Source organism: Engystomops pustulosus, chromosome 2 (genome assembly GCF_040894005.1).
Source record: "Engystomops pustulosus chromosome 2, aEngPut4.maternal, whole genome shotgun sequence".
NCBI lineage: Eukaryota > Metazoa > Chordata > Amphibia > Anura > Leptodactylidae > Engystomops > Engystomops pustulosus.
The window spans coordinates 227,379,618-227,403,356 of NC_092412.1; the positions used below are offsets into that span (position 1 = coordinate 227,379,618).

Sequence of the window (23,739 nt, forward strand, 5' to 3'; positions counted from 1 at the left end):
TACAAGGTGTCCTGGATGTCGTTATGAAGCACCACCAGGCCTTCAGCAAACACCCACTGGATTTTGGGCAGACTACCCTAATCCAACATACCATCCCTACTGGCTCTCATCCTCCTATCAAAGAACGATACCGGCCCATACCTCCAGCCCGCTACCAAGAGGTGAAAAAGCTGGTACAAGAGATGAAGACAGCCAACGTTATCCGGGAGAGTCACAGCCCATGGGCTGCCCCGCTGGTCCTTGTGAAAAAGAAGGATGGAACCCTTCGATTCTGTGTTGACTATAGGAAGATCAACAATATCACCCACAAGGATGCCTATCCTCTGCCTCGAATCGAGGAATCCCTCGCAGCCCTAGGGTCAGCTGCCTACTTCTCTACCCTGGATCTGACCAGTGGCTACTGGCAAGTGGCCATGGCGCCGGAAGACAGAGAGAAGACGGCTTTCACCACCCCAATGGGCCTGTTCGAGTTCAACAACATGCCGTTCGGGCTATGCAACGCCCCAGGCACATTTCAACGGCTGATGGAGAGATGTTTGGGTCATCGCAACTTCGAGACCGTCCTGCTATTTTTGGACGACATCATCATCTACTCCAAGACTTATGAAGACCACCTCCACCATCTGGCTGAAGTCTTCCAAATCCTGACCCAACATGGGTTGAAGGTCAAGCCATCCAAGTGCCACCTGCTACAACCTAGCGTCAAGTACCTGGGACATGTGGTGAGCGCTCATGGAATTGAGCCAGATCCAGAGAAGATTGCAGCTGTTCACGACTGGCCTACCCCATCAACCATACGGGACATCAAAAGCTTCCTGGGATTTGCCAGTTATTACAGGCGTTTTATCCCGAAGTTTGCCCAGCTGGCGGCTCCCCTGCAAGAACTCCTAAGGGGCCTGCCAAAAGAGAGCCAACATTCCCGAGTATCCATTGGGTGGACAGCCGAACGAGAAGCTGCCTTCCAGATGCTCAAGCAACGGTTGACTGAGCCTCCGGTGTTGGGATATCCAGACTACAATCTGCCTTTCACCCTATACACCGATGCCAGCAAGCAAGGCCTAGGGGCTGTACTATCCCAGCTCCAAAACGGAACTGAAAGGGTCATAGCCTACGCCAGCCGTTCCCTCCGAGAACCGGAGCAAAACGACCAGAACTACAGTTCCTTCAAGTTGGAGTTTCTGGCGTTAGTCTGGGCTGTGACCGAAAAGTTCAAGGACTACCTGGCTGCATCCTTCTTCACAGACAATAATCCCTTGGCGCATCTGAACACCGCTCGTCTTGGAGCACTGGAACAACGGTGGGCCTCCAGACTTGCCAACTTCAACTTTACTATCAAGTACCGGGCTGGTAAGACCAATGACAACGCCAACGCTCTGTCCCATCTCCCTGACCAGTGGGAGGGACCCTCCACGGATGCTCAGTGGGAAGATGTGGAGATGCCAGCGTTCTATGCCCGGTTTGTGCGTCAAGATGCCCAGAGAGTTTACTCCTTACCGTCAAAGGCAGCGCCAGCTACTCCTCAAGAAGAGTCAGAGCCCCCGGCGGAAAAGGACCTCTGGATAAGTCTTCAGGCTGATAGCCGCGCGATAGGAGAAGTAATGGACTATCTCTCTAGTGGGCGAGTGCCTGAAAGAATCCGCCGCAGAAGAGCTGATGGAGAACTGTCTCAATTGTGGCGTCAGAGAAAGACTCTGAACATGCATCAGGGTCTGCTAAAGAGAAGAACTCTGGACCCTATCACTTATGACCGGCTGTATCAAATTGTGATTCCCAGGAGGGACGCCAAGATAGTACTGGATATGTACCATGACCAGTCCGGACACTTTGGTGCTCAGAAGACTGAAGCCACTCTCCGAAAGCGCTTCTACTGGGTCAACATGAAGCCCAACATCGAAGCCTGGTGTCAGGAATGCCCAGCCTGCGTCATCGCTCGAGGAGAGCGAAACAATCAAAGGGCCCCTCTACATCCCATTGTGAGCCAACGGCCCTTAGAGATCCTGGCATTGGATCATGTGAAGTTGGAGCCCAGCAGATCCGGTCACAGTTATGCTCTCACGATCATCGACCACTATACCAAATTTGTGGTTGCAGTACCTGTCAGAGACCTATCTGCAAGGACCACCGCAGCGGCCCTGTGGAAGAGCTTCATCCTCCCCTATGGCTATCCGGACCAGATCCTTACGGACCAAGGAACAGCGCTTGAGTCCCAAGTCTTCCAAGAGCTGTGCACTCTATATGGCTGTAAAAAACTGAGGACCACAGCCTATCATCCCCAAGGCAACGGGCTTTGCGAAAAGATGAATCAGACTCTAATCAACATGCTGAGGACTCTGACCCCTGCAAAAAGGATACACCACGTATTATCTGATGTTCGGGAGACACGGCCATCTCCCTGCTGATATGACCTGGGACATGGAGTCCCCTGATTCTCAGTCTTTACTCCCCCAGACTGACTGGGTTCACGAACACCAGAGGCGCTTGGCGGATGCCAGAGAAGTTGTGGATCTGCGGTTGGAAGAGGCCCGAGAGAAACAAAAAAGGGACTTCGATTGTAATGCCTGTGCTGAGCCTCTTGCGCCAGGAGATCGCGTGTGGTTGCGCAACAACCATCCCACCAGTAAGCTAGATGGGCGTTGGGAGCGTGAGCCATACCTAGTTAGGGACAGTCTCTCCCCTGAAGTCTACGAGATTTCAAGAGGAGACCGTCCACTACTCCGGGTACATAGGAACCGGCTGAAGAGATGTCTTCGTCCTTTTGCCCCTATGTCCACACCTCTCACCTCGACCCCCAACTTACAGACCTCCTTGTGTTCACCTACCCCCAGTTTCTTAGAACTTGTGACTGTGCCTCAACTCTGTTTTGTTGTTTCCACTCCAGTAAGAGGTACCCCGGAGAGACCATCATCCCCACCACAGTATCCAATACTGCTACCTGTGGAGGATGATCCGGCTCCAGAGTCTGCAGCCCCTGAGGCATCAGAGGCAGCCGAGACTCCGACTCCATCGCCTGACTCAGAGGAGGATGATGAGGAGGTTGTTATCTTCGGAGGTCTCAAAGGGAGACAAAAGGTAAAGCTCCTGCGTACCTGCAGGAGTATCAACTGGTGTCACACAGTAGGAGGAGGCAGGTACGCTTTTCTGACACCGAAGTACTTACCACCGAAGAAGATACTGAGTAACCCCTGATGGGCTGAAAGCCTTACCAGGTACTGTGCTTATTGTACATATGTATATTTATTTCTGCTACTCCCATTTGGGCTGAGCGCCCGCTAACCCTATAGAGCCAGAGACTTTCCTGGGACTCTCACCCTTACTTATCTCGGTCAAGAGACTCTCCTTGAACTGCCCACTGTCATGTGCTATGATAGCACCCCTTCCTCTGCCACAGCAGAGATTCCTACAAAGGACTCTGTCCCTCTACACAAAGAGGAGACCCTTTGCTTCTTTTATTGCACTTTTCCCCACATCAAGGGCTGTACCCAGAAGATGGACTTTGCTATTAAAGACCTTCTGTGAGACTTTTGCCAGATACTCCAAGGAAAAGTTGCTACCTCATTGACTTATTATATTGCATTTAATGCCTTCCTTTTAGGTATGGACATTCTGCATGCACTTTTATGCCTTTTCCTTTTCAGGTAAAGAGACATTTTATTCTGCTACCTTGAGTAGCCTACCTCTGTAACGTTTGCAACGTTATGTTATAAGATATGTACCCATTGGGCTCCTAATCCAATGAGAGTTTACCAAAATGTTTGCACACTGTCAATTTATGCCAGTAGTTTGCACTAACCTTTTATAGACTTTGCAGATTGTAGTGTGGCTGTGTCGGACCGTCTCTCTATGTAAAACCCTGACCGCAATCTTATGCCTCAAACCGAAGTTTTGTAAGTGGGGGTAGTCCGTAAACTGCGGGTCCTTAGGGGACCGGGGGTGTTACAGAGTTAGCACCTGGATGCCACTCATACAAGGGTAAGAATGTCAGTCGGCAGGTACTTATACATTTGTATAATATCTCATTGTGTCACATATGCCAATGTAATGCATATACACACTATATATTTGTCGCTAGGGAAGAAGTGTTTATATAACAAATATACAGGCCCTGGTGCAAGGAGTGGATTACAGTACATGACACCACACCTTTCCTACTGTACAGTTTGGTTTTATGGCGTGAGTGACCAACTGTCATACTTCGCATTTACATGTCCTTGTCTTAGTCCGACACCAACCCAGGTGCCTGTCTCCAGGACCATGGGCGGTTTGTCCCTACAGATCATGTAGCCTGCACTTCACAGAAGTGCCCTTATCTACCTCTGTGCCCCAATCAGTCCGTAGTCGAGCCGAGGGCGGCTCTTTCAATTGCCCCGGGGGTATGCAACACCCTCGCCGATGCAAGGCAGAGCTGTGTTTGCGAATATGTCCCATTATGTAGCTTGCAGCCTGTGTAGGGTCTGACTAGCCCCACAGCATGTCACTACATAGTCTCTAGATAACACAGGGGAACACTGCAGTGGTAGAACCTGCCTGGTAAGGCAGGAGTTAAGTGTTTTGTGTGATGTCATATGTGTCAGCCAATCACATGTGTTACACTCTGTTTCTGTGAGCTGAGATGTAATTGGAGGAGTAGCCACCACCTGACCAGTGGGAGTAACAAAACCTCTGGTCAGGAAACTTCTAGAAGCAGAAGAAGTCAGCTCTCTCTCAGAAGAGAGTGCAGTGTGAGGAGAGAGTTCACTCTCTCAGATTAGAGACTCAGAAGAGTGGAGCTAATAGCTAGTATAGTGAGTATGAGTAGGGGTATCATCCTACCTTTAAGGGTGATACCTGAAGCAATCCAGGATAAAGCTGAAGCATCCTTCCAGGACCCAGCTATCTCCCAGCCTGCCCTTTGCATCCAGGCTGATGATCTACATCCTGTGGCTCCCTCCAACTACATCTCCAGCACTCCACCATCCTGTTAAGGCACGTTGCTACGGTTCCTGTCGGTTCCAATAAAGAACTGTAAGTTGTTTTTTGTTCAACGTCTGCCTCCGTCTGGTCCCTGCTACTACGGCTGTCACCATCACGGGCACCCTGTCCACCACACCGGGACTCATACTCTAGACACCAAAGGGTTGCCCCAGGGAGAACCGCTATAGGAGCCTCTCCCTCATCATTTCTTGCCAACACCACCTGCTGGAGACCTGCCAGGCTGTAGGACAGCCCTCCGGTTCCCCATACCAAGCACCGTGACACTAGCGTGCCTAGGCCGCAACCGCCAGCCACTCAGGTACTGAGTGGCTGGCCCCCACCCCAAGAAAAGGCTAGGCCCAGTGGGGGATGTTGCAAATCTGCCAGGAGAGCACATTCAGAGGGGAATAGGCTGAGGGGGGAGGGGCACCATAGGTAAAATATAATGTGGGCTTTAATATGAGGGGGAGTTAGGGGCACAATATGAAAGGGGCTACAATGTGACAGGGAGCTGAGGGCTACAATGGGAAGGGGAGATGTAGGACACTAAGGGAGGGCGGGGGATAATACTGTGTAATACTAGCAACCAGCTAGGACTTGCAATGGTGTCCGTTAGTATCCGTTTTTATACCTTCCATTAGACCTTCCATTATTTGAGCGGATAGTTGGAATTTAAAAAAAAACAGGTGGCTGTAAAATAATGAAAAACTAAATTTAGCTGAAACTAAAGGAAAGTAAAGTATGCATTTTTTTCAAATGGATCCATAAAACCGGAAACTGCAAAATGGAAGCCAAGACGCAGACGGGAATTGTCCCTTAGGCTAGATGCATTGTTTTTGTCTGTGTGTTGTCCTTTTTTTTTTTTTTTTTTTTGCTAATGCCACACTGACAGATAAATTTCAATAGCGCCATTCACATGAACACGTTCTGTCTGTGATCGTGGTCCTTGCCTTCCCAAACTGTGCCTTCACAGGTGGCGTTCTGATGCATGCTTTTTCATAGTAACATCAGAACACCCCATGTGAACGCACCCCCAGAATTCAATGGGAAGGTGAAATATACTGATTGAGTACAGATGTCAGCCACATGTGGCCCGTATTTGCAGATCAGTTGCTATGTAATAATGGGACACTTCACGCGGTTGGGAGAAGTTAGCGACATCGTTTGCTAACATTACAGTTTTAGTGGATCCCCAAAAACAGTTGGGGGGCCATAAAGCTAAGCAACTGATTAGACACCGATGATGTATATACGGACAGCAAAACCGGACCACGGATCTGTTGTTTGTGGCCTGAGAACAGCCCACGTGTGTTTGCAGGTAGCACAAGACGGACACTATCAAGACAGGATTTCTCTCCTGATCCTGGGGTGACACCACTGGGGACAGGAGGTAAGTGTCTGCGGTGGGACTTTTTTTTTTGGTTGACTTTTTTTTAATTGGTTTAAAAGTATAGATTTATTACAAAAACTATACTGATGTTTTCAGTATTTTCAGGCATCATCACCCCTAGACATAGCACAGGGGCTCGTGGCAAGACAAGAAGTTGGGCACAAAGCAGAAGAAGCCTGGTATGGAGGGCACAGGGTGTAACAAGGGGTGACCACAAGGCTATGGCACTGTATAGTAGTTGATTATGTTAGTTCATGCTCTCACCTGCAGGGGGCATTAGCGCTGTCCGCCCGCTCTGCCAGTCCTTCCCTGACTGTCCATGGTCGCTCTAAAATTTCGTCATGAGACTCCCATTGGCTGCGCGGTGTCACATGATGGAAGGTGGCGGTCACGTGACGTAGGACGATGCTTTTGAGGACGGTGCAGCGTTTATGTGCGGGCAGTGTGTCCCGGCTGGGGACCTGGAGGAGCTGCTGCATGGTGGCTCCTGCCCGCATGTTTCAGTATGTGTGTGTACAGAGCCCAGGCCGGCAAGACGGGTCCTATAACCGCAGCGGCCGGGCTCCAGGCATAGTAGTGAGCGCAGCAGGTGAGCCCCCCTGTCCCGCAGATAGAGGGCGCTGCTATTGCCCCCCAAGATCCTTATCCCTGACCCTATAAGTACTAATGCATACAAAGGTCGGAGAAGTTATACCTCCAAAGATGGCATATTTACTACTCACCAGTCCCTTAGCGTGTCCACAAGGTGTATAACTGATCCCTGCATAATATAATGACCCCCCCCCCCCCGCACAGTATATGCCCACGTTGGCCACGTTACACAGAACAGAACACATTTGTGCTCGGAACTAGCGACGCACGTGATTTACCTGGCAACATCGCTAAACACTATGGGGCACATTTATGATGAGGATTTGGAGCTGCCACAATTCACTAAGATCGTGCGTCCGATATCCTGCATGTGTCGCTCCCCGCTCAGGTCCGCCGGAGTTCACCTTCTTCCTGGTGCATGTGAGTGCATGGCTTGGGACACAATTTGAATGTTAAATTCCACGGTTTGTCCGAATCAATCGGGTTGTCCGACGACCCGCCCCACCCGATTTGTGTCGCATGAAAGCCGAAACCCGATGGAAATGCGTTCCGCGGACCCTTAGTAAATGTGCCCCATTGCTTCACAGTGTTACGGCCAAAACCCACCTACATGAGCTTCATATCAGAATGGGGCATAGGTATTTAAGAAGTGTCTGCGCTGGGATTGTGGCACATGCGACCTTTTTGTGGTGCAGCTGCGCTAGTTCTCATGTGACACAAATTAGGGGGCGGGCCGTTGGACGGTCTGACTGATTCGGACCGAGCGACATATTTAATTTTCAAATTGTGTCGCGCACCGTGTGTTAAAGGTGCACAACAAAAAAGATGGTGAACTCCATCGGACCGGTGCGAGGAAATGACACAATTATGGTTGACGTGATGATGTCATCAGGAGTCTGCTGCACACATCAGTGGTTCAATGGTGGGACAGGGAGCTGATGGCTCTATAGAGTTGCTGCCTTGCATAACGAGACAACCTAGAAAGTCCAGGACTGTCCTGCTCAATCAGGGATGCTTGAGAGATGTCAGATTTTTAAAAGCATAAAGTGAACTTGTCACCAGGAATGTAAATTTTAGCTGGTGACAGGTTCCAATAGTCTACGCTATGCTGATTTTTAAAATGCCTTTGTCTGCATTCTGAATCATTTCATTATTTTATAAAACTTTATTTCACATTAACTGGCTCTCTGCCAGCAGCTTATGGTGAGTCCTGAGGGAGCTGAAGCTCTGCAGCCGGTGTGTGCCTGTGTCAGTCTTCTGTACTCCACACTCATGCTGTCATGTAGATTGAACAGGCAGAGGGGAGGAGTATGGTGTGGAGTAGAGGAAGCATGGATGAGGAGAAACAGGCACACAGGCTGCTGCAGCTGCCACTCCTTCCCCCAGGATTTACGCCATGCTGCTGACAGGGAGCCAGGTAACATGAAATAAAGTTTTGTAAAGTACTGACTGAAAATTGCATTTTTAAAATCAGCGTAGTGTAGGCTATTGGAACTTGTCACAGCTAAGAATGACCTTCCTGATAAGGTAATAGGTTTGCTCAACTTTACAGTACATAAGTCATTGATTAACATATATGTACCTAATGTTGTTGAGTGGACGTTGTGTACCAAGATCAAGCAAAACATAATTTTCAGATTTTCTCATTATTTAAAAAAATGCCCATGTGCCAGGGGGTAATCAGTGAGGGTCCAGCACTTGTACCCAGCACTAATCACCTGTTCCTGCATTCAGGGACTGATTCGTTATACAGAGCCAAAACAAGAAGGCTGCGCTCAGTATTTAGTGGTGATATGGGCAAACTGCAACTCTGCTCCTGTCACTTGGGAAGTAGCTGAGCTGTAGCCTCTATACACTGGAAGGACAACCCTTTTTAATGTTAGTTTATGTTTTTCTAGCTTTGGCATTACCGCAGTTTGTTTGCATTGTTTCTCAGCATTTTCTCTTTTCTCGAAACTTGTGGAGGACAAAGATGAAGGACTTACACCAGAAGAGGAAAATATTATTTATCATTTGAAGAAATCCAAGGTAAGATATTAATATTAATTTAATAATTAATATTAAATTTGTTGGTTTCTAGCACCCCAATATATGCTGTTCAACAGAGAAATGGCAAAGGAAGCAGAAGGCTCCGTTCTTATTTTAGAGGTGAATCGTGTCATCACAGCTCGGCTATTATTCCAGTGAACGGGGGATGATATTTTTTACCTACATAGACAACAGAGCTGTCTGGGGCACATGTATCATAGTTTCAGCTAGGAAAATTGTCAAATTTTGGAGACGTTTGCCTTTTTTGGGTCACTTTTGGACTTTTAACTCTTCTCTGTTTCTATTATGCCCTGTCTGCACCTTTGTGCAGTTTGTCCTATGTATCGTTGTTTTCCAGATGTTCCGTGCAACACTTTGCCGTTTTTGTGACATTTTTTGCGCAATTCTGCACCTGGTCCAGGGCAGGTGCAAAGGAATTTTTTTTTCATGGACCTGATTTTAACATGTAAATTGGAATTATTTCACATGCTTTGCACAGTAGCCTCTTTTGTCAAAATTCTTAAATTTTTGCAATTTTTTTTTTTTATTGGTGAGGTCACACTTAGCGGTTTAATTGCGTTTTAATGCATTTTGAAACTAATTACAACAGCTGAGGAGAGGTGATTTGCCTTATTTCATTACTGTTAACCTTTTGTGTTTACAAAATGCAATACAAACTCCACATTAACGCATGTGTTAACATTGCGTTTACTATGCGTTTGATACATTCAAATGTTAACTGTATTGTAATTTGGAAAATCTCTCCTCAGCTGTTTCAAAATGCATTAAAAATGCAACATGTTAAATCCCAAATTAACAGTAGTGTCCACTCCTGCATATAACCCCCTTACGTGGCTTGTGTCCTCTCCTGTATATAACCCCCTCACATGGCTTGTGTCCTCTCCTGCATATAACCCCCTCACATGGCTTGTGTCCTCTCCTGCATATAACCCCCTTACGTGGCTTGTGTCCTCTCCTGCATATAACCCCCTCACATGGCTTGTATCCTCTCTTGTATATAACCCCTCACATGGCTTGTATCCTCTCCTGTATATAACCCCCTCACATGGCTTGTGTCCTCTCCTGCATATAACCCCTCACATGGCTTGTGTCCTCTCCTGTATATAACCCCCTCACGTGGCTTGCATCCTCTCCTGTATATAACCCCCTCACGTGGCTTGTATCCTCTCCTGTATATAACCCCCTCACATGGCTTGTGTCCTCTCCTGTATATAACCCCCTCACATGTCTTGTATCCTCTCCTGTATATAACCCCTCACATGGCTTGTGTCCTCTCCTGTATATAACCCCCTCACATGGCTTGTGTCCACTCCTGTATATAACCCCCTCACATGGCTTGTGTCCACTCCTGTATATAACCCCTCACATGGCTTGTATCCTCTCCTGTATATAGCCCCCTCACATGGCTTGTGTCCTCTCCTGTATATAGCCCCCTCACATGGCTTGTGTCCACTCCTGTATATAACCCCCTCACATGGCTTGTGTCCACTCCTGTATATAACCCCTCACATGGCTTGTATCCTCTCCTGTATATAGCCCCCTCACATGGCTTGTGTCCTCTCCTGTATATAACCCCCTCACATGACTTGTATCCTCTCCTGCATATAACCCCCTCACGTAGCTTGTGTCCAATCCTGTATATAACCTCCTCACATGACTTGTGTCCTCTCCTGTATATAAGCCCTCACATGGCTTGTGTCCTCTCCTGCATATAACCCCCTCACATGGCTCGTATCCTCTCCTGTATATAACCCCCTCACATGGCTTGTGTCCTCTCCTGTATATAACCCCTCACATGGCTTGTCTCCTCTCCTGTATATAACCCCTCACATGGCTTGTGTCTTCTCCTGTATATAACCCCTCACATGGCTTGTGTCCTCTCCTGCATATAACCCCCTCACATGGCTCGTATCCTCTCCTGTATATAACCCCCTCACATGGCTTGTGTCCTCTCCTGTATATAACCCCTCACATGGCTTGTCTCCTCTCCTGTATATAACCCCTCACATGGCTTGTATCCTCTCCTGTATATAACCCCCTCACATGGCTTGTATCCTTTCCTGTATATAACCCCTCACATGGCTTGTGTCCTCTCCTGTATATAACCCCCTCACATGGCTTGTATCCTTTCCTGTATATAACCCCTCACATGGCTTGTATCCTTTCCTGTATATAACCCCTCACATGGCTTGTGTCCTCTCCTGTATATAACCCCCTCACATGGCTTGTCTCCTCTCCTGTATATAACCCCTAACATGGTTTGTATCCTTTCCTGTATATAACCCCTCACATGGCTTGTATCCTTTCCTGTATATAACCCCTCACATGGCTTGTATCTACTCCTCTATATAACCCCTCACATGGCTTGTGTCCTCTCCTGTATATAACCCCCTCACATGGCTTGTATACTCTCCTGTATATAACCCCCTCACATGGCTTGTGTCCTCTCCTGTATATAACCCCCTCACATGGCTTGTGTCCTCTCCTGTATATAACCCCCTCACATGGCTTGTGTCCTCTCCTGTATATAACCCCCTCACATGGCTTGTGTCCTCTCCTGTATATAACCCCCTCACATGGCTTGTATCCAATCCTGTATATAACCCCTCACATGGCTTGTCTCCTCTCCTGTATATAACCCCTCACATTGCTTGTATCCACTCCTCTATATAACCCCTCACATGGCTTGTGTCCTCTCCTGTATATAACCCCCTCACATGGCTTGTATACTCTCCTGTATATAACCCCTCACATGGCTTGTGTCCTCTCCTGTATATAACCCCCTCACATGGCTTGTGTCCACTCCTGTATATAACCCCTCACATGGCTTGTGTCCTCTCCTGTATATAAACCCCTCACATGGCTTGTGTCCTCTCCTGTATATAACCCCCTCACATGGCTTGTGTCCTCTCCTGTATATAACCCCCTCACATGGCTTGTATCCTCTCCTGCATATAACCCCCTCATGTAGCTTGTGTCCAATCCTGTATATAACCCCCTCACATGGCTTGTGTCCTCTCCTGTATGTAACCCCCTCACATGGCTTGTGTCCTCTCCTGCATATAACCCTCTCACGTGGCTTGTGTCCATGTGGATTTGAGACCTTTGCAACAAAAAGTCTCAAAAAGAAGCCAAAATTTGCATCTGCCAGGATCGGAAAACTGAACATGTATCACAAGTAAAAAAGACAGGATCATACATAAGGCGCAAAAAAAGAGCCGCCAAATGTCTCTAAAATGCACCTTAGAGAGACAAAACTATGATACATGTGCCCCTCTGTTTCCTATTTCATTATGTTTAGCAGCTGGAAAACCCCCTTTAACCCTCTAGGGCAGTGATGGCAAACCTTTTAGAGACCGAGTGCCCAAACTACAACCAAAATCCACTTACTTACCGTTAAGTGCCAACATGGCATTTTAAGCAGTAACTTACTGCTACCTGGTCTTCCACTTCTTTCAATTGTATTGGCCGCCCGAGGCCCCCCAATACAGTTAAAAGAAGGAGGACAAATTCAGACTTTCAGACTAGCTTCTCTCCAAGTTGCCTGGGACAGCTGGAATGTATTTGGTCCTGTTTGGTGAACTCTGTCCTGGGGTGATGGCTTGAGTGCCCACAGAAAGGGCTCTGAGTGCCATCTCTGGCACGAGTGCCATAGGTTCGCTGCCACTGCTCTAGGTCTTTAGAAGACATAGACCGTTCCATTCATAGTGAGAGACATGCAGATTAAAACACTAACACTCTGTCTTATGGAGCCTGAATCTTGACGCAATTTATGTTTTTTTTTACATATATCTATATGTGTTTGTGTGTGTATATATATCATTTTTCCACCCCTAAATGTGTTCCTCCTCCCTTCAGTTTTCTATTATGAAAGGTGAAATGGAAGAAGCAGAAGAGATTTTACACAAGACTCTTCATCTGGCACACAAGTGTCAAAGCAAACGAGCCATTATTTACACATATGATCTGGTAAGTTACCCCTTCTGTATTTTTTTTGTTTGTTAGTTTCATGGTGACAGGTTATACGGTCTTCAATATTCTTGCCATGGGTGAATAAAAATTATTAAATGGGTTGTCAAGGCAAGGTTTTTTTTGGAGGGGGGGGGCATCTAGGTGGTGCAGTAATGACTTGCACATTTTTTTGTACCTAAAATAAAAGTTCTGATCCTGGAAAACAATTTTAATATTATTGCTGCTAAAATTGTTTTCCCCTTACAACAAGAATGTCTATTCAAACAGTTTCCAATTCCCGGCAATTCTATCCTGTCTGTTCTTGGTCATACGAAATTCATACTGTATCTGTTATGTAGCTTCTTTCCATATTATTGGGGTGCGATTTAGGAATCAGGTTGATTTTTATCAGTTTTTTTTTTTTTTTTTTCATCAAATATCCATAATACATTGCAACATTACATAACATCTTTATATATAACTTCATAAATCAGGCTCCCTAACATTGAGAGCCACCAACATGTGACAATAAAGGTGTCATTATGTTAATATACATATTCCCTCACCCAGCCCCCCACCTGATTTTTATCAGTTATCAGAAAATAAGAACTTGCGTACAAATCAATCGGAAACACATTAGGGGAAATGTACAAATGTGTCTTTAGTGTCTTTACAGAGAGTGTAAACTAGACCGTCCTCTGCTGCCCCAGATTAATAATAATAATAATAATTCTTTATTTATATAGCGCACACAGATTACGCAGCGCTGCACAAAGCATGACAAATCAGTCCCTGTCCCCATGGGGCTCACAATCTAATCAACCTACCAGTATGTTTTGGAGTGTGGGAGGAAACCGGAGGACCCAGAGGAAACCCACGCAAGCACTGAAAGAACAAACAAACTCTTTGTAGATGTTGACCTGGTTGGGATTCAAACCCAGGACCCCAGTGCTGCAAGGAATTAGTGCTACCCACTAAGCCACCATACTGCAGATTATTCTCCGTGTCTGATGTTCGATGATTAATCTAGTGCAGTATAAGATTCGTCATCAGTACTTTGCACCTCCTATTAGTTGGTCTCATTTGCTGCACCACAATATTGAATTTTCTGTTGCACAGGTTATTTTCTGTCCTGGTTACTGAGGATACACCCCTTTTTGGGACAAGTGGGAAGACTGCTTAAAAATGGTCTAAATTGTTAAATAAATTTGGGGCACGGTATTGCAGGTACAAATGACTCCAGTTTTCTGACAGATCTATACATCTCTCCAATTGAATTACTTGACACATAGAGCTCCTGGAAGCTCTTCAGCTGAAATATCATTCTTTGTTCTTCTTTCTTCCAGATGGCAAACTTGGCTTTTCTAAGAGGCGAATATAACAATGTAAGTGTAAGCTGCATTGTCCAGCTCTACTCTCACCAATATTCCTTGTTGTAAGAGCTTGCTTTGTATGTGAATGAAAGTATTCAAGTGGGGGTCATTTATCTTTAGTCTAGAGCAGTGGTTCTCAACCTTACTAATGCTGTGACCCCGCAATACAGTTCCTCATGCTGTGGTGACCCCAAACCATGCAACTCGCAGTAAAAACACAGTAAAATTGCAGCTCTGATAGCTTTAGGTGACCCCCGGTTTTGGTCGTTCGACCCCCGCTGGGGTCCCGACCCACAGGTTGAGAACCACTGGTCTAGAGACTTGTCCCTGTCTCTCTCTTTTTTTGGGGGCTGGGGGATTTTGGGGGTTTTGTTTAATTTGAAGGTGTTAAATCTGACAAATGAGTCTGTTGGTCTTTTGCACAAGCTGCACAAAAGTTACACATTTTTGAGCAATACTTTGTAATATTTTTCTTACACCAAAGTGGAGTTTTTTCTGCAAAAAATTGCAACTCTTTGTAGCTGTGCTTCAAATAGTTTTTTAACTTTTTAAAATCTTAAGCTCTGGATTAGGCTGCCGTCACACCTTCCACCCACTAGCGCACGGGGGGACAGGCCTTGGACCAATTGCATATGTGTTTCCAGCAATTTAAACAATACAAGACAACCAGGGTCTAGTTACTGATTGCATGCGTTTCCCTGGAAATGCAAATTCGATTGGGCCAAGGTCCGTCTCCTCGTGCGCTGGCTTTGCATTATAAGCACAACGCTAGTGGAACGTGTCAATGTGGACTTAAATCAGACGCAATACTGGAAAACTGGTTCACAGTTGCTGGACAAAGTGATAAATTCCCATTAAAATAAGGTGCAAATCTACCAAGGCAGCCAAGAATGTTACAAAAAAACATTAAAAAACAAGCAAAAATAATGTGATAAATGTTCCTGGGCTTATCTGTCTTAAAGTTGTTAACATTTTTTCTCTTCTTTTGAAAAACAGGCTGAGAAGTTATTTAAGACCACGTTGGTTTACATGATAAATGAAGGAGTGAAGCAGGTAAAAGCTTAACACATTATTGTTTGATGTTGACATGTAATACGCCATCACAAAAACGAGTTCCTTTATATTCTTTGCTGAATATAATATTAAAGGGGTTATCCGGGTTTAAATTTTTTTTTATGTCCGGGCTGGGGAGGGCTATTTAAACATAATAAACATGTACTTACCTCCTCCGGTGCTGCCGATGTCCCGCGCCGCGGCCCGTCTTCTCCGTGCGCCGGTTTCAGTAACAGTGCGCAAAGGGAGCTTCCGGCTGGCCGGATGCTCCCATGCGCACCATCTCCCAGCGCTTACAACGCTGAGAGATAGGGACGGATGGGAGGAGCCGTCCACATCTCGGACCGGAAGCTCCCTGTGCGCGGCTTCCGTGCCCCTGTTTGTTTACAGGGGCACGGAACGAAGGGACCGCGGCGCGGGACATCGGCGGCGCCGGAGGAGGTAAGTCCATGTTTATTATGTTTAACTATCCCTCCCCAGCCCGGCCATAAAAAAAAATTTAAACCCGGATAACCCCTTTAAATATATTGTGTCATACTGATTGCTGTGACTTTTATTTTTAAGTGTTATAACTGTGAAGTGAGCATGTATAGATCCATGATTTTCTCTTGCTTTGTTAGATTGTTATACTGTTCATTTCTGTGTTTCCATAGGATGACAACTCGTTTATTGAGATTTCACTGAAAATGGCCAGTATCTATGCAGCTCTTGACAAGTAAGTGGCTCCTCTCTTACCCCCTTTTAGCCACACACTAGTGTTTCACTACTTTGTTCAGGCATAAGTGTTATCTGATCAGGGTGTTCCCATCCTGTAAAGTTATGGCATATTACTAGGACACGAATTTTATGATGAATGAAGGCCCAGAAATATAGATACCGTAATAATAATCTTTATGTAGGGACAGAATATTCCTTAGTGCTGTACAAATCGGAACTGCCTACTACCAGCAGATGACGGTTCTACCATTGGGAGACGTTGTCTGACAAGTTAACCTTGCAGTTCTTGTCACTGACTCGCTTCTATTCTATAGGAATGATTTGGCCGTGGCTGGATTCCAGTTCTGCATTCTCAGTCTGGAGGAAAAAATTGAGAAAGAAAAAGATTTGCCTGAGGATCTTCTCACAGGTGTCTACTTTACATATGAATATGCTTGTAAAGATACTTTGATAGTAGTTCTACAACCAGCTCTGTTAAAGGAAGTGTTAAAAAAGATAGAAACAGTTTCCGGTTCCCGCGTCATGGAGGTACTTCCAGTCTTCGGTATCTGCACTTAGCCGGGGGTGGGTGTCATAGCACCTGCTTTGGTCAATCCAAGGTCTCTTTAAATCATGGATTGTCTGATGAATTTCTGAAAACTCCTATAAAACTACAGGATACTTGTACTGAGTTTTAGATCCAAAATAATGACTAATTTCATTAAAGTTTTCCAACAAACAAAAGTTAGGCCCTAACTTGCTGATCAGTGGGGTTGTAGTGCTGAGACCACCACAGATTGTGCATGACCATTCTGCTCTATAAATCTCTATGGGGCTGACGGAAATTGACGAGCGCTGCGCTCACCGATCTCTGTAAGCTCCATAGAGATAAATGGAGCAGAACGGTCATGCGCTGCCGTCCATTAGTCTCAGCACGGAGACCACCACTGATCAGCAAGCTGGGTCCTATCCCGTGGATAGGGCCTAACTTTTGTTTGTTGGAAAACCCCTTTAATGGCTCTTCCAGGTTAATGGTATTGATGACCTATTACTTGAGTGGGACATTAACATCACTAACCTCGAAATCCTATAACACAGGAAAGTAAAGCTTAGACCGATCTAAAGAGCTTTGTAGATGTAGTTTAACATATAACACACCAGTAGAAGAAGCAAAGTGTTTGCTCCATACTGTCTTACTAGTGAGTTATATGTATAGTCACCTAACTTAATGTATTGCTCTTTTAATACCCCTTGGTTGATTGCTCAGGTGAAGATTTTTATCATCTATCTCCTGTTTATATATCTAGCATTGATCTGTCTAGTTATCCATCTCCTATAATTTCCTATCTTATATATCTGTCTATCTAACCATTTATCTGTCTAGCTTTTTGTCTAAAATATATAATATATATAATTTTATATATATATATATATATATATATATATATATATAAAAGAAGAAAAAAAGCAGCACAGTCTTTGAGAGAAAAAAAGAGTTGATGGGTGCTATCCTCAATCTCACCAGAAAGAGTGTAGTAGATATCCAACGAAATGAAGACAGGCAGCACTCCAAAATAGTGAAAAAAACAAGGGTGTTTATTCCACCTCCCGCAACGTTTCGGCTGTAGTCTCAGCCTTTGTCAAGCTTGACAAAGGCTGAGACTACAGCCGAAACGTTGCGGGAGGTGGAATAAACACCCTTGTTTTTTTCACTATTTTGGAGTGCTGCCTGTCTTCATTTCGTTGGATATATATATATATATATATATATATATATATATATATATATCTATTATCTTATCTTTTAATAAGACACAAAACGCATAGTTCTAAGATGGGAGAGATTTTGCAGAGGGAGCTAGTAATTAAGTGGGATTAAACTTGGTGACAAGTTCCCATATAATATATATATGAGGGGGATTTATCAGAACTCTCTAATTTCCATGGGCAACTGGAACAGTTTTTACCTCAGAGAGATTATTAGATTTAACAAAGGTGTCTGAGAGCAGAACTATTCTAGTTGCCCACAGCAACCAATCAGAGATCAGCTTTCATTTTCCCACAGCTGTTTATAAAATGAAAGCTAAGCTCAGATTGATTTCCATGGGCAACTGGAACAGTTTTTACCTCAATCTGAGCTCAGCTTTCATTTTATAAACAGCTGTGGGAAAATGAAAGCTGATCTCTGATTGGTTGCTGTGGGCAACTAGAATAGTTCTGCTCTCAGACACCTTTGGTAAATCTAATAATCTCTATCAAGGGGATTGAGACCCCTTTTAATAAAATCTCTATGGTTGTCACAGAATCTTGAATTGGGCCAAGATGTGGTGGAATTTGGCGACCAGGTTACAAACTAGGAGTCTTTGCTGAGAATCTGATGGAAAATACAGATCACTTTTTTTTTTTTTATTCAACAAGTAGATTCTAAAATCAATGGGAGGCGGATTTTGACAGCGATTGAGGCAGGCTGCAAATGATCTTGTTTTCGTCCCTAACAAAACAGACCTCTAAATTGATCCCACGGACTGAACACATTGCACAGGAATATGATGCAAGGACTCGACTGCGATGCCGACACTGTAACGGTTGTATTTGGCTGCATTCTTTATGAGCCTGTAGCTTGTGCACTGTGAATAGAGTGGAATCCGACAATATATTCCATGTTATATACATAGTATTGAGATCCCTGCTAGATTTATTAATCACAATATCTTTTTTTTTTTTTTTGGTTTTTCTTGTACAGCAGAAGAAAGGACAAACACTCACCTTCTTCTAGGCTTGTGTCTGGATTCTTATGCACGTTATCTAGTAGCCAACTCACAGCTCATACATGCCCAGACCTTGTACGAGAAAGCCTTACGGATCTGTAGAGAGGAACAAGGAGAGCTGCACCCACAGGTGAGCACAACAGCGGCTCCTAAAGATTTTTATTTTTAATATACTGTATTTTTCTACAATCCATAATGGTCATGCATAATCTGTCTTTACATTTTGATATATGTATATTATATAGGCAGTTATGTACGGGGATACATACAAAACAGGTTTGTTAAAGGGCACCTACCACCACAAATCTACCTATAAAGGTAGATTTGTGGTAGGTGGATCAATGGGACGTGAGGATAGCCCTTTTAAGGGCTAATCCTCACGTCCCTGCACTTTTTTAATAACTTTAATTTGGTATTTATTCAAATTTACTTATGCGGCTACCGGGGCGTGGAGTAGCCGCATATGAGATTACACGAGGCGGCTACTCCACGCCCCGGTAGCCATTTTACCCCTCCTACTCACCCATCTTCGGCGCGCAGCTCCGCGTAGCTGCGCGCCCTCGTCCGGCGATCCTGCCGTCTGCGCATGCGCAGAAGAGCAGGCCCGCGCCTGCGCGGTCACAACTCCGAAACAGGCGCGGGCCTGCTCTTCTGCGCATGCGCAGACGGCAGGATCGCCGGACGAGGGCGCGCAGCTACGCGGAGCTGCGCGCCGAAGATGGGTGAGTAGGAGGGGTAAAATGGCTACCGGGGCGTGGAGTAGCCGCCTCGTGTAATCTCATATGCGGCTACTCCACGCCCCGGTAGCCGCATAAGTAAATTTGAATAAATACCAAATTAAAGTTATTAAAAAAGTGCAGGGACGTGAGGATTAGCCCTTAAAAGGGCTATCCTCACGTCCCATTGATCCACCTACCACCCAATCTTCCTTTATAGGTAGATTTGTGGTGGTAGGTTCCCTTTAAGTTAAATTTGTATGCAAGTCGGAACTGGTATATTTTGTTAGTGTTACTCTAGACATAACATTTTTGCCTGGATTTTAAAATTGTTGGGTTGACAGGGGAACAAGGATGAACAATAAAGCTTCATTGCAAACACCTTGTAGCTGATCCTTGCAACTTGGCACTAAAGTTTAGCAAATGACCAGCATCCAGAGAACTTTATCAGAGGTCACAGTGGGTAGAGAGGTCGGTATGTAACTAGGGGGTCATCTGTAAGTCGGGTGTTTTTAAGTCTGATACTGCCTATATGTAAATATATGTCTGTTTGTGTGACTGTAAAACATACTTCCCCAAATTCACCGCTGAAAGGAGATGCAAGAAAGGGCCATCTATGCAAATCAGTTTTTCTTGTCTGGTTTGTTATGCGGTCGATCACTACTCATTACATATCTACCAATGAGGAAGGAATCTAATTGTTTGAATACGATGTGTTGATCGTGATGCTTTATTATTTAGTAAAAGCTCTAATTTACTGTCATGGGTAGCTGTATAACATCCTACACACTTCAAAAGTTTTCCTAAAACCTTGGTAAAATGGGCCAGAAATGTACCAAATGTTGGCACATTTAACAAAAATATTTTAAATTCTGCCCGATTGTGCTTGACCTCTCAAGCATTTATAAAAAAGCTCATAAATTGTTTGCCTGTATTAGGTTTAAGGGGTTGTCCACTTTCAGTAAATAATTAATATTGTGTAAAGAAAAGTTATACAATTATCTGCTGTCATTCTGCAGGAAGCTTCAGTGTTTACTTCCTGTGGATATAAAACGGTCCATGGTCATGTGATGTCACATGGGTGCACGGCTCGGTATATCACAGAGAATAATCAGAGCTGCGTGTTATAATGAGCCGTGCACCTGTGTGACATCACATGACCAGGGATATAATGAGCCGTGCACCTGTGTGATATCAAATGACCAGGGATCTAACGAGCTGTGCACCTGTGTGATATCAAATGACCAGGGATATAACGAGCTGTGCATCTGTGTGACATCACATGACCAGGGATATAACGAGCCGTGCACCTGTGTGACATCACATGACCAGGGATATAATGAGACACGCACCTGTGTGACATCACATGACCAGGGATATAACGAGCCGTGCACCTGTGTGACATCACTTGACCAGGGACCATTTTTCTTATCCATAGGAAGTAAACAATAAAGCTTCAGTTTGAATAACAGCAAACATAGAATTAAAAAACTGAGGAATTGATTTAATAAAATTGATTTAACAAGTTTATTGGAAAATTGTGTAACTTTTCTTTACACAAATAATATCAAGTATTTGTTCAAAGTGGACAACCCCTTTAAAGGAAATCTACCATTTGCTTTTATGCATTAAGAACCAAACATACCTTGAGAATGCTGTAGTGACACAGATGCAGAAACATATCTTGTTTAGTCCCTGAACCAAGTGGTTTTGCTGAAAAAACTATTATAAAATTTTGATAATGTCACACCTGTGGCTGCCCCAACGCTTCTCCTCTTACCCTAATTATGCACTGCTCCAGAGAATGATGTAATCACTGTGTTGTGAGAGACAGAAGTAATCAATCTCTACACCATCCCCCAGCTGCTATGTATGAGTCATCCTGCTCAGGTTGATTAGTCCTGTCTGAACAGTTCCGGACTCTCTGTGTAATGTGTTTATGTACTGCAGCCAATCTGCACCCAACTCTCTCAAGGTCCTGAATTTTATAATTGATATGTTTCTGCATCAGTGTAGCTACATCATTCTCAAGGTATGTTTGGTTCACAATACATAAAAACAAGTGGTAGATTTTCTTTAAGATCTTAAAATTCTCTCTAATTGGGTAAAAATAACTGCTTGTTCAGGATATTTGTCGATAATAACATTCCTCTCTTGTTGTCTCGTGTTGTGTGACTTTAGACTGTGAATCTACTCAGTGACCTGGCTACGGTGCTGGAAGCTCAGGGCCGCTTTGATGAAGCCTATACCTATGTAAAGCAAGCACTTGATTTGGCACAGAAGACTGATCACCCAAATTATCATGTTATACTTGGTAACATGGCAACAATCCTCTTGCATCAAGGTACATATGTGCACTCCCCTTTATTCTAGGATGTATAGAATATTAAAAGGCGCAACTGAAAAGTACAATTTTTCCTGCAGATCACAATCACTCATATATCTGTGTAAACGGAAAAATAAAAAAATGGCTTTTGGAATGAGGGGTGGAAAAAAAGGGGTTAAATTGTGAAAAACTTTTTCACTTGTTAGAAGGAACTCTCTGTAAGGCAGCTCTAACAGGATACGGTGCTAATGTGGTGTCACCATTTGTCCTATCAGTGTTATTTTATCTAGAATTCAAGTGTTTACTAAAATATATATATTTCAAGGGGGCAGTTAAGATCTTTTTAGATGATAAATCTGGTGATAGCAGGAATTGTACAGCCAAGAGAGTCGCTAATTTAAAGTTGGAAAGATTGAGCCCCTGATGTGGCAGGATGTGGGTTTCAGGTGTCCTCTAACTCACTTGTATCAGCATAAAGAAGATGAATAGCAAATTTGTCATAGGGAGGGCAATCCATATCTCTCTAGAGAATAACTTATTTTGTTCTTCACGGTTTTATCTAATAATAATTCCCCTCCCGCCCCCCCCCCCCTACAGAGAACTTGGTGGATGCAGAGCGCATCTTCAAAGAAGCTTTAACTAAGGCAGAAGAGAAGAAGGACCCTGGATCCATTTACCACATCCAGGAGGGGCTCTCAGAGCTGACCCGGAGGAAGACGGCTCAGGAACAGAACCTGTAACCTATGCTCAGGACATCTACCACCAGGGTGAAAGATTGTATGCAAATGAGCCTGAGGGGCTCCAGACTTCATTAACACCTATGGAGCCTGGAACCCCTCAGGCTCATTTGCATACAGCCCTTCATCCTGGTGGTAGATGCCCTTTAAGAAAGGGATTTGCAGATTTTATTAAATTACACTGTATAGAAATGTATAAAATGTAAGTTAATAAATCTATTAAATACTGGCAAAAAAAAAGAGGACGGCATCCAAATATTCACAAAAATCAGAGATTCACTATTGTGATTAGAAGGATACATTATACTTCTATGTAAACGTTCTGAGTAAATTCATGTTGTCTTGGGCCAGTTCACATCTCCCTTATTTCATCAGTTTTTACCGTCAGTTATTGTGAGACTGGTGGAATAACACACAGAAGAGGTGTAGATTTTTCCATTATACATTGTCATTTACCTTGGCATTGTGCACACTAGTCTCCATGGGGACATGGGGGAGCTAGAAAAAGGGCACCTGATGACAAGTTCCCTTTAAGAGAGCCGCTCTGTGCAGCAGCTTCACAGGCCGTTACACTGCTCCTGCATAGTGTAAATAACCAGTGAAGCTGCAGCACGCAGGAGAGGCGGCCATGAATAACAAATATAAGAAGAATAAAACCATAGCTCTTTACTCTGAGATACTCACAAGATAGTTACGGGTATCAGAATATGTTAATACAAAATCTTTTTACTATTGTCCCAGGCTGCAATGATCAGCTGTAAGGTGTCTGTTGTGAAGCTTTATTGATAATCCTTGGTCCAATTACAGCAAAAAATTTTGAAACTCCCATTGTCAGTGGAATTACAAAGATAAAATATACATTTTCGACTTCCATACAAACTCAACTTAAGAGCAAACCTACGGACCCTGCCTACTTGTATATTTTTAATATTTGTAGAAATGTACAGGGACTGCCTGTTTATAAATTCAGTATATATGTGATCACACAGACCCAAAGAATAAAGGAAATCTGTCAATCAGATTGCATAGTGAAAGTCGAAACTGTTTTTTTTTTCTTGTTTTTTTTTTGTTATGTTTTTCTTGTTTTTTTTTCCAGCTTCCCAGTACACTGCACAGAATATTAAATGGTATTGCTAGGA

The 23,739-nt window shown here is 44.4% G+C and overlaps 2 protein-coding genes across 4 annotated transcripts in view; one reads left to right on the top strand and one right to left on the bottom strand.

The window, feature by feature from the left end:
* The window catches only part of ZSWIM7 (zinc finger SWIM-type containing 7), an 83,895-nt gene extending 77,169 nt beyond the window's left edge, over positions 1 to 6,726 (bottom strand). Inside the window, exon 1 of one of the 2 annotated variants that reach the window (XM_072138388.1) lies at positions 6,605 to 6,726. The gene's annotated coding sequence lies outside the window, so the exon portion shown is untranslated. The remainder of the gene's footprint in view (positions 1 to 6,604) is intronic. The other variant, XM_072138389.1, reaches the window with a different exon arrangement.
* TTC19 (tetratricopeptide repeat domain 19) lies at positions 6,727 to 23,621 on the top strand. 2 transcript variants are annotated; one of them, XM_072138387.1, is made up of 10 exons: positions 6,727 to 6,929; positions 8,868 to 8,959; positions 12,839 to 12,949; positions 14,278 to 14,316; positions 15,301 to 15,357; positions 16,011 to 16,072; positions 16,389 to 16,483; positions 18,800 to 18,951; positions 21,719 to 21,881; positions 22,461 to 23,621. In XM_072138387.1, the coding sequence occupies exons 1-10, from the start codon at positions 6,746 to 6,748 to the stop codon at positions 22,601 to 22,603; spliced, it is 1,098 nt and encodes a 365-aa protein (XP_071994488.1). In that variant the 5' UTR covers positions 6,727 to 6,745; the 3' UTR covers positions 22,604 to 23,621. The 2 variants fall into 2 exon arrangements, with proteins under 2 accessions (XP_071994488.1, XP_071994487.1); XM_072138386.1 differs by having other exon boundaries at positions 6,730 to 6,929; positions 18,797 to 18,951.
* The last annotated feature ends 118 nt before the right edge of the window (positions 23,622 to 23,739 follow it).

Excerpts from the sequence above, each read along its gene's own strand:
- TTC19 (XM_072138386.1), top strand. The coding sequence starts at position 6,746 with ATGCTTTTGAGGACGGTGCAGCGTTTATGTGCGGGCAGTGTGTCCCGG. Across the intron at positions 16,073-16,388 it reads ATCTATGCAGCTCTTGACAA|GAATGATTTGGCCGTGGCTG; the intron begins GTAAGTGGCTCC and ends TCTATTCTATAG. Across the intron at positions 21,882-22,460 it reads AACAATCCTCTTGCATCAAG|AGAACTTGGTGGATGCAGAG; the intron begins GTACATATGTGC and ends CCCCCCCTACAG.